At 58.4% G+C, this 10,670-nt stretch overlaps 1 protein-coding gene across 3 annotated transcripts in view; it reads left to right on the top strand.

Annotated features, from left to right (window-relative positions):
* PDE6B (phosphodiesterase 6B, cGMP-specific, rod, beta) overlaps positions 1 to 10,670 on the top strand; it is a 42,072-nt gene that overhangs the window by 17,569 nt on the left and 13,833 nt on the right. For 2 of the 3 annotated variants that reach the window (XM_011936806.1, XM_011936807.1), the window contains exons 4-8: positions 8,033 to 8,173; positions 8,261 to 8,335; positions 8,994 to 9,058; positions 10,176 to 10,242; positions 10,481 to 10,528. In XM_011936806.1, the coding sequence (XP_011792196.1) occupies positions 8,033 to 8,173; positions 8,261 to 8,335; positions 8,994 to 9,058; positions 10,176 to 10,242; positions 10,481 to 10,528 (396 nt within the window). Of the gene's footprint in view, positions 1 to 7,276; positions 7,417 to 8,032; positions 8,174 to 8,260; positions 8,336 to 8,993; positions 9,059 to 10,175; positions 10,243 to 10,480; positions 10,529 to 10,670 lie in introns of those variants that run through there. The other variant, XM_011936808.1, reaches the window with a different exon arrangement.

Here is a 10,670-nt window from a genome sequence, read left to right as displayed (position 1 = left end):
TGGTATATATATATACACTACATTAAATATATATATGTGTGTGTGTGTGTGTGTTTTTGTTTGTTTCCTTTTTTTGAGATATTGTCTTGCTCTGTGGCCCTGGCTGGAGTGCAGTGGCAGGATCTTGGCTCACTGCAGCCTCCGCCTCCTGGGTTCTAGTGATTCTCCTGCCTCTGCCTCCTGAGTAGCTGGGATGACAGGCACCCACCACCGCAGCCCAGCTAATTTTTGTATTTTTAGCAGAGATGGGGTGTCACCATGTTGGCCAGGCTGGTCTTGAATTCCTGACTTCAGTTGAACTGCCCGCCTCGGCCTCCCAAAGTTCTAGAATTACAGGCATGCGCCACCTCGCCCAGCCTGATCATAGAAATTTTAAATTCCCAGTCTGAAAATTCCCAACTTTGTGTCACATCTGAGTCTGGTTCTGAGGCTTGCTTTGTCTTTTTGGACTGTTGCTTTTTCTCACCTTTTAGCGTGACTTGTAATTTTTGGCCAAAGCAGGGACTGGGGCAAATCAGCCTTGAGTGTGGGGTTTGGGGTCCATCTGGCCCCAAGCTGGGCTGTATTGAACACTGGCTGCAGCTGAGGGTGCCGGCAGCTTCTACACCCTTGCTTGTGGTTTGTTTTCGCTCCCGTGTTAGCTTGAGCTGCCATCACAAAGTACCACACACCAAGCGCCTTAGACAGCAGGCATTCGCTTCTGACACTTCTGGAGGAGGCAAAGTTCCAGATGAAGGTGCTGACCAGTTCTGTTTCTGGCGAGGGCTCTCTCCCTGGCTTGCTGTGTCCTCGTCCCATAAGGGCACCAATCCTCTCGTGGGGGCCCCACGCTCGTGACCTCACCTAACCCTAATCATCCCCCAGGGCCCCACTTCCACTCACCCTCGCATCTGGGGTGAGGGCTTCACAGATGCAAGGGGGGAGGGGCACGCAATCTGGTCCACAGCAGGGACCACCCAGCAACAGACCTCAGTTTTAAAAGTGTGGCTCTGGCCAGGTGTGATGGCTTATGCCTGTAATCCCAGCACTTTGGGAGGCTAAGGAGGGCAGAACACCTGAAGTCAGGAGTTCGAGACCAGCCTGGCCAAAATGGTGAAATTGTGTCTCTACTAAAACATACAAAAAATTAGCTGGGCATGGTGGTGTGTGCCTGTAACACCAGCTACTCAGGACGCTGAGGCAGGAAAATTGCTTGAACCCAGGAGGTGGAGGTCGCAGTGAGCCGAGATCATGCCACTGCACTCTAGCCTGGGCAACAAGAGCAAAACTGTGTCAAAAAAGAAAGGAAAGAAGGAAGGAAGGAAGGAAGATCCAAGAGTCAGGCATGTTTGCCCATTCTGTTGTCTGGTCACCCCAGCTCTAAACCAGGCAATAAGTGAATTGCCAACACCTAGGAAACCCCTTGTTTCCAGCCTCTCAGCCTGCAGGCGTGTGGAGACCAGCTCAAGGTTCTAACACATGACCTTGTGTCTCCACGCAAGACTTTTGATTTTGCACCAGACGTTGCCCAATCCTAGGAGAAGCTGTTTCTGGGCCTTCCCCTCCAAACGGCATTTTTAGGTATCCTGACGTGCAGGAGGCACAGGCCTGCCTCACGGCTCTTTTTGAAAAAAGTTTGTGATGAGCAAAGATTAGCCCCCGAGGTCCACCCAATGCCTGCACTTCCTCTGCCTCTTGAGCTGTGGAAGGAAAGCTGGTCACTGGGATTAAAGCAGCCTCTGGGCATTCACCCCTCCCTCTGTCCAATCAGGAGCTACCTTCTGTCCCAGGCACCCTCCGGACTGGAGGCCCCGGCCACTCCCTTTCTGAAAAGCCTCTCGGACACTCCCATCAGAGCCATAGAGGCCGCAGGGAAGCCATGGGTTAGGCCCTGCAGAGTTCAGGTTTCTCTCTGACCTGTCAGGACTGCCGCCAGTTGGGCTTAGTGGAGCAATTCCCACGGCCCAGCCGTCTGAGCTGCAGCAAAGCTGCATGAAGGGCCTGTGGGTGCAGGGCTGCGGCTCCCACCTCCATGCCGGCCATGCGTCAGGACCCGATGGCTCCCTGCAAGGGCAGAGGACGTGCCCCGACTCAGGTCAGGCGTGGGAGGAGCGGGGGAGTCTTCCGTCTCAGCAGGTCTGACTCTTGCATCCTGTGAGCAAGCAGAGCCATTCAGAAGTGAGAGGCAGCCAGGAGGGGCGGGCGTGGTCTGTGCACACCCGGCAGTGGCGGGAGCCTGTTGAGCTGGCCAACTTCATGACCTAGGGCACCGCCATGATGCGCTAGATGGAGCTGTGGGGAGAGACACCCTAGCACAGCAACCCGTCTGCTGTAGCGAAGCCCCGAGCACAGGCCACGGTGACCCACAGTAAGGGGCGGGGTGGGTGAGCCTGGATGTCTATCACCTTTCCTTTTAATATAACTTTCTTTTTTTTTTTTTTTTTTGAGACGGAGTCTCGCTCTGTCGCCCGGGCTGGAGTGCAGTGGCCAGATCTCAGCTCACTGCAAGCTCCGCCTCCCAGGTTCACGTCATTCTCCTGCCTCAGCCTCCCGAGTAGCTGGGACTACAGGCGCCCGCCACCTCGCCCGGCTCGTTTTTTGTATTTTTTAGTAGAGACGGGGTTTCACTGTGTTAGCCAGGATGGTCTCGGTCTCCTGACCTCGTGATCCGCCCGTCTCGGCCTCCCAAAGTGTTGGGATTACAGGCTTGAGCCACCGCGCCCGTCCAATATATAACTTTCTTAATATAACTTTCTAGTTTATAGGTTACATGATTGAATTGTAAAAATGGCTATGTTTAACAACTGGCTCTCAGAATTCCTGAGGATTCAACAACCAGCTCAGAATCTCACCGTGAGTGAGATGAAGCCCTCGGCCCTGATGCCAGGACATACAGTAGATCTGGTGGTGTCAAGGCCCTGGGCCTGGCAGGGAAACGTCTCCAGCAACAAGGCTCCTGGGGCTGGGGTTTCAGTAGGGACAAGGCCCATCCTAGCTACCAGGCTTCCAAGGGACGCTGGGGGCACCTGCTGCTGCTTTGAAAGTCCAGGAGTGCCATTCTCGGATTCCCCAGGCACTCGCTGGGGTCTCTCATGCTGACCGCAGCCTGGGAAGACTGTTCGCTGGTGGGCCCACAAAGGCCTGGGGTTGGGACCACGTAGGCCTGGGCTCTTCCGCCCACCACGGCCATGGCCCCGGGCTCAGGGGTCGGGGGAGACGCTGGCCCTTCTCCACGGGGTGGGCAGCCAGTGAGGATCCCATCTGCCCTGGCCCCTTAGGACCTCCTGGCCCCTCCTTCCCATACGTCATGAGAGGGCCGTGAGGCTGAGCAGCTCCCCTTCCAGGGCTACATGCGTCTCTGCGCCTTCTGCCCCCGCCGTGTCAGTGGGTCCCTCACTTCCAAGTACACCGAGCGGCCACCACTGTCACCTTGGTTTTACCCTGGAGCATTAAACCCAACCCCAGTCAATGCAGGAGGGGCACAACCACAGCTTCCATGCAGCCCAGAAGCCCAGGTCACTCGAACCATCCACGGGGCCTTGTGGATGCAGCAGGTGGTACGGGGGTGCTGGGATGCTGGGCAGAGGCTCGGGGCAGGAGGGACCCCCACGGGATGCTGGGCACAGGCTTAGGGCAGGAGAGGCCCCCACTCCCCAAGGAGGGGACGAGTCCGGAAGACTCCAGGGCAGGCCTCGAGCCACACCTTGGAAAGGGGATGGGTCCCGCCCAGCACTGGATGTTTGACTTAACAAGTTCCCGACATTTTAAAGTCAAGACATTTCATGTAAGAATTGGGGTTTCTACATCTCTTGAAAGGCTGGGAGCTCAACACTGCTGGGTCTCCGGCCCCCTGGGCCACTGCCCGGGACAGGCAGACCCCGGGTGCGAAGCCTCAACCTGCTTTCTGCTCGCAGTCAATGCCTCCATCAGAGGCCTCAGGGCTTCCCTTTGATCTGGAGTTGGAATCGGGGGACGCTGCCCAGGAAGATGCCTGGGCCACCTGTGTGGGCAGAGAAGGCCCAGGAAGGCCCAAGGGTAGGGTCAGGGCACCAAGGGAACAGAGTGAAGGGGGTCCCCCAGCCCAGAACCACCCAGGCACCAAGACTCCCAGCAGTCAGGACAGAAACAGTTCCGGCACCCACACACGGGAGAGAGGGCCGGCGTCTGGAGGCTCTGGAGGCGAGAAGGCTGGCTTCAGGAGGCTGCGTAGATGCAGTTTCAGAGGTTGGAAGAGCCATTCCGAGGGCAGGGGTGTTGACGGGGGCACAGAGGAACGCCCTGAGCCTGAGCTGGCAGCGAAAATTCGCCCACTGCACACTGAAGATGCCTACACTTCAGTCAATTGCTGTGTGCACCAGCAGGCTTTTAACCGGAAAATTAAAAGTGAAAACAAGGAGGAAAGGCAGAGGCCTCAGGGTGGGGCTGCTGGGCTCGGACCACCTTGGACTCAGTGCTTGCCCTCACTGAGGCTCCAATGTCAACAGCAGTGGGGCTGTCACAGGCAGGGCAGGGGCTGAGGATGTTCGACCAGCCATCGACACTGTAGGGGGAGGGCTAAACCCTTTTTCCGATGTCCTTAGATGACTCCAAAAATTAGATGTGAAGCCCAGCCCTCCCCTGAGCTCCAGCAGAGCGAGCTGCGGCTGTGCCCAATGTCTGGCCAGTGCTTGGTCCGCAGCAGAGTATCTGTGTGGTGGTCGCACAAGCGGCTCACACAGCCACACACAAGGGGCTCCCAGAGCCAGGCACCCTTCGAAAGTGTGACAGGCATTAATGCCTGCAACCGTCCCCGCACCCTGAGTGCAGAATGTCACTCCTCCTGTTTTACACGTGGGGACACTGAGGTCCAGGAGTGAGCTGGCCTTCCCGAGGTCACAGGGCTGGCGGTACGTAGTGTCCTCACCACTGTGTGTTGGGGAAATGAGGGCTGAGGTGCTCACCCTGCAGTGGGCGGAGGGATGTGCCGGCGGCGGGGGGGTGGGAGTGAGCCGCCCTCCCTGTGGCACTTGTGTGGAGACAGGCCTCCTGGGGGCCACTGGCTGCAATCACACAGAGCCCGGAGGTCTGTGTTGGGCAGTAATGCCACTGACAGCGTGGACGCAAGGTCAGACTGAATGGGGAGTGGGGGCCCCGGGGGGTTGGTGGGTCCTCAGGGAGGGCCTCCTGGAAAGAACTTGAGGTCAAGCCTTGGGAGGAGGAGGGCCCAGGATGAGGGCCTGGAGGCAGAGGCCAGAACCCGAGCGAAGACGCTGAGGTCCACAGGAGAGAGACTGAGCGTGCGAGGGATGCATAGGGTTCAGGGGTTGGGGCCAGGCCTCCACCTGCAGCTCTGGGTGAACCAGGCACTTGAGGAGAATGCACCTGGCAATTCCACATGTCTACAGCTGAATGTGTCTCCAAGCCGCAGGCCCTGGGATTATGAAGAACGGGTTCTCCATTTACAGCCAAACGTGTCTCCTGAGCCGCAGGCCCCGGGGCTATGAAGAGCTGCCTCCATTCAGCAGGCCCCAGGGCTATAAAGAGCAACCTAGCGGTGGCCGTTTGCACCTGCTGTTTTCCTGACTCCTGTTCTGGACCCACTAACTCCAGTGACTAAACTGACTTTTGCACACGTGCACGGGGCCAAAGCTCCTGACCAGTGCAGGGACACGGAGGGCGGGACATACTCAGATAAGGGCTGGGAAGCCTGGGAGCTTCTGCTGAGGGTGGCACCAGCAGCAGTTCCATGACCAGGACTGCAGCCAGGGAGGCTCAAAGACCGTGACTGCAGCCAGGGAGGCTCCGGGACCAAAACTGCAGCCAGGGTGGCTCCGGGACCGTGACTGTGGCCAGGGCAGGAGAGTGCGGAGGCCACTGAGGAGGGTCCGCGCCCATCGGTGAGGCAGGAGTCCGTGTAGGCTGCAGACCGGGCGGAGATTGGAAGGCAAGAGTCAGGGTCACTGGAGAAACATGGCTCAGGAAAGGCTTCAGGGAGGAAAAGGTGTTGGACGCCGTGTGGAGAGAGGCTAGTGCTCGGGGGCGGCTGGGGGGCCGGGCCTCAGCAGGGAGGGAGGGAGGGGCTCTGGAAACAGCAGAGCTGGCCCTGAGGACGCCACCAGAGAAGAACAGTGAGTGACGTGCATGGACCTGGAGGAAGCCGTTGGCCGAAAGAAGCTAGGATCTCAGTCGTGTGGGATCCAAAAACCCTGAATTCATGGAAACAGAGACTGGAAACGGGGTTGCAGGAGGCCAGGGCAGGAAGAGAGATAGAGAAAGCAGAGACATTGGTCAAAGGGTGCAAAGTGTCCATTAGCTGGAGCTATGGGCTTCAAGGTCAGCCGCGCTGCTTGGTGGCCACCACTGCCATTAACCACGGTACACAGGGTGCTCGGTAAGTGCGGTTTGCTTCCGAGGATTTATTATGTGGGAAAAGTTTTAAATTAAAATAACAATAAGAATGTAAAACAATACAGTAGAACAGCCGTTTTCATGGCATTGCATTGCACTGGGTGCTGAGTCATCGGAGATGGTTTAAGGTGTGGGGGGCGTGTGCAACCTCTGTGCAAACTCTAGGCCATTTCATATCTGGGAATTGAGCATCCTCAGTTTTCTTTTTTTTTTTTTTTTTTCGCTCTGTCACCCGGGCTGGAGTGCAGTGGCCGGATCTCAGCTCACTGCAAGCTCCGCCTCCCGGGTTCACGCCATTCTCCTGCCTCAGCCTCCCGAGTAGCTGGGACTACAGGCGCCCGCCACCTCGCCCAGCTAGTTTTTTGTATCTTTGTTTTTTAGTAGAGATGGGGTTTCACCGTGTTAGCCAGGATGGTCTCGATCTCCTGACCTCGTGATCCGCCCGTCTTGGCTTCCCAAAGTGCTGGGATTACAGGCTTGAGCCACCGCGCCCGGCCGCCTCAGATTTTGATATCAGAGCGGCATCCTGGAACCAGTTTCCATGAGGATACTGAGGGATGACTGTGTCGTATACCAAATTGCTAGAAAATCGATTTGCAATGTTCTCACCACAAAAAAATAAGTTGGTGAGGTGATGGATATGTTGAGTAGCTTAATTGAATCTTTCTGCAACAAATACATAGATCAGAACATCACACCAAACCCCATAACACATAAACCCCATCAATACACACAATTATTCAACCGAAGATAAACTAAAATCAGTAAAATCAGTGTATTGGGAAATAAAGCTACAAACGTCTCACTGCCCTTGGCAACAGGAGAGCCTGGTCCTGTTCCCACCATGAGCTGAGTGCCAGGGGATGGAACTTCAGAGGGCCTGGCGGGGAGAGAGCCGGGCTAGGACGCCGCAGCGGAGGAGAGGGAGCTGGCACCACGCGGTGGAAGACCCAGCAGCCGCCGCGAGTGTGAGAAGGTGGGGCCTGGAGGGGCTTGGGTCTGGACCTTGACCAAGGAGGCAGAGAAAGGTGGACCCAGGAGGGCCCTGGGGTGAGTCTGAGCCTGGCAGCAGCGCTAACCCAGCAGCCAGGGGCCCGTGCAGTGGGACGTCCTGCGCAGGGTCTGGCCAGGACCTCGTGGAGTGCGTCAGCAACGCTTCACTCTCAGATGCTTAGTGGAAGCCACAGGAGGCCCCATGTCCAGAAACCACGGCCTGATGTTCTCAAAGCCCAGCTCACCACAGGCGGTTCTGCAGCGGCCGAGAAGAAGAAGGGCTGGTCGGATGTCTGACTCTGTAGGTCCAAGCGGCGGATTCCACTTTCCACTCATCCACTTGTGGGTGATCAGGGGATGTTTGCCTCTGAAGGTCAAAGCAGCAGATTCCACTTTCCGCTTGTCCACGCATGAGTGGTCAGGGACGTGACCGCAGCCTGGAGGCCTCACCGCCAGCCGGTTCCCAGGCCCCGCGCGTGTAGGTGCCACACGCTCAGATGAAACCTGGCTTCGGAGCCACCAATCAGGGTCTGTGCCGGGCTCCACGGCTGGGCAGGTGGTCAGATGCGGGAGCGCACCTGCGTGTCAGGCTTGAGTTGACCCCGTGCTGCTGTGGTCAGACAGGCGTGAGGGTGGGGTGGCCGCAGGCTCATAGGTGTGCCCCTCCCTGCAGGTGCTGCTGTGGTCGGCCAACAAGGTGTTTGAGGAGCTGACGGACATCGAGAGGCAGTTCCACAAGGCCTTCTACACGGTGCGGGCCTACCTCAACTGCGAGCGCTACTCTGTGGGCCTCCTGGACATGACCAAGGAGAAGGTGAGGCTTTGGCGGCTCAGGGACCCCCTACCTGGCCCGACCCAGGTCCTGCGCTGACCGCCCCACCCTCACCTCTTCTCTGCCCAGGAATTTTTTGACGTGTGGCCTGTGCTGATGGGAGAGTCCCAGCCGTACTCGGGCCCACGCACGCCAGATGGCCGGGTGAGTCTTAGGGGAGGGGCCCAGGGCCCGTCCACATGCCTCTGTTTCCCTGGCTCCAACTTCAGGGCAGGAGAGGGAGGAATAGGGGTGGGGTTTGGGGAGGTGGGAACTGGCGGGTGGGCTCCCGGGTGCCTGTCTGTCGTCTCCACCAGGCTCCCCTACTGCTGCACTCCAGAGATGGGGTGTCCAGGGCTGGTCCCCGAATGAGGGCCGCCAGGCTGGCTGTGAAGGCCCACGTCGGCTCTGATTGCGGGGACTCCTGCTGCCCCATCTCCCCGCGTGGGACCGACCTCTTGTGCACGTGTAGGATGCATGTGTGTGTGTGTGAGAGTACGGGCCCAGCTTGTGCGTGGGATTGTGTGGGACACAGACTGGGAAGACAGATCTAAACCACGGCGTGTGATGCGTGTCCCGTGAGTATTGGTGACGGTCTGCTTGTGTGTGGACGTGGCTGTGAGTGCGCCCGCGTTCGCAGAATTCCTGTGCACAGCGGAGACATCTGTTCATGTGTGTACACGTGCACGGTTACATGTGTGGGAGTGTGCATGTGTGTGCATGTGTGTGCATGTGTGTGGCTGTGTGTGGCTGTGTGTGTGCGTGTGGGAGCCCCCTGGAGCTTGGCCAGGCAACCCACCGACCAGGGTCTTTTGTTTCTCAGGAAATCGTCTTCTACAAAGTGATCGACTATATCCTCCACGGCAAGGAGGACATCAAGGTCATTCCGTAAGTGCCAGGTTTTGCCAGAAGCATCCCCGGGGGAGGGACCACCCCTCAGACCCGGGCTCAGCCTCCAGGGCCGTCCTCCCAGGGCCTCCCATGGTGTGGTCAGCAGCGCTGGCCTGGTCCGGCCCCACCTGTGGTGCTCTGTGTGCCATGGGGCATAGTGGAGTGCGGGGTGAGACAGAAGCCAACTCACTGTTCTGGGAGATGGTGAGGAGGACATGGGCAGCGGAGGAGCCTGAGTCACTGTGGACATCCAGAGTGGACGTCCAGGGACCAGGCAAGCTGTCCAGGTGGCCTCGTCAGCACCAATTGAGCATGAAGGCCCCAGGACCTGACCCTGTCTCCACCAGCCCAACCCAGACAGGGGAGCCTCCAGCCGGGAGGCCGAGTCTTGGCCCTGTGGGGCTGGAAGAGAAGGGAAGTCCAGTCCGGAAGTCAGGGCAGGACTTCAGCCAAGGGAGGGACAGCTGCGTGGCCCAGTGGCCCTGTGATCCCATAAGCCTATCAGGACCCCATCCCCAGACCTCAAGCAGGAACCAGGATCCAGGTGCCAGGCTTGAGCACAAATCAGGGTCAGGGTGGCAGGGCAGGCACCAACGCTGAGTCCTAGAAGACAGGCTGAAGCCACATGGCCTCCAGAGAGGGAGGGGCCCCAGCATGGCAGAGTGGGGAGGAGGAAGAAGGAAGCACAGCTGTCCTCCAACCCGCACCCTGGCCTCCTCGCCTCCTCAGCCCCCTGGAGCTCAGAGAAGAGAGTAAATGCTGAGGATGGCACACTGCGCCAGAGACCCGCAGACCCCTGCACACATGCCCAGTCCATCTGACTCCTGCACATACGCGTCCAGCCCAGCCCGGTCCCTCTGACTCCTGCACACACATGTCCAGCCCGGCCTGGTGCCTCTCACCCCTGCACACACACGTCCAGCCCAGCCCGGCCCCTTTCACCCCTGCACACACACACGTCCAACCCAGGCCTGGCCCACCTGACCCCTGCACACACACGTCCAGTCCAGCCCGGCCCCTCTCACCCCAGCACACACACGTCCAGTCCGTGTGACCCCTGCACGCACACGTCCAGTCCAGCCTGGCCCATCTGACCCCTGCTCTCTGCCCGCAGCACACCCCCAGCCGATCACTGGGCCCTGGCCAGCGGCCTTCCAAGCTACGTGGCGGAAAGCGGCTTTGTGAGTCCCATGCTGTCTGGAGCCCCCACAGCCTTACCCTCACTGGGTGCAGCGATGTGTGCTTGTCCTTGTCTCTGCCACGTCCCAGGCCCCTGGCCAGCCTCCGTGTGCCTCAGCGAGCCCCCAGCTGCTCTGCTTTGCCTACTTAGAAGCTCACCTCAGGGCCACAGAGGCCATTTTAGATCATGATAGACCCTCAGCTGCTTTGGATGAAATCGTTTTTCTGATCGTTTTTCAGATTTGTAACATCATGAATGCTTCTGCTGATGAAACGTTCAAATTTCAGGTATCTGTCCATGCCTTGGTAGAAATTATACTTGCTTACAAAAGAAGAGATTTTAGGCCGGGCGCGGTGGCTCAAGCCTGTAATCCCAGCACTTTGGGAGGCCGAGACGGGCGGATCACGAGGTCAGGAGATCGAGACCATC

This window comes from Colobus angolensis, unplaced genomic scaffold (genome assembly GCF_000951035.1).
Source record: "Colobus angolensis palliatus isolate OR3802 unplaced genomic scaffold, Cang.pa_1.0 Scaffold157, whole genome shotgun sequence".
Lineage (NCBI taxonomy): Eukaryota > Metazoa > Chordata > Mammalia > Primates > Cercopithecidae > Colobus > Colobus angolensis.
Note: the sequence above shows the minus strand (reverse complement) of the source record. Positions and strands in the feature narration are given on the sequence as shown.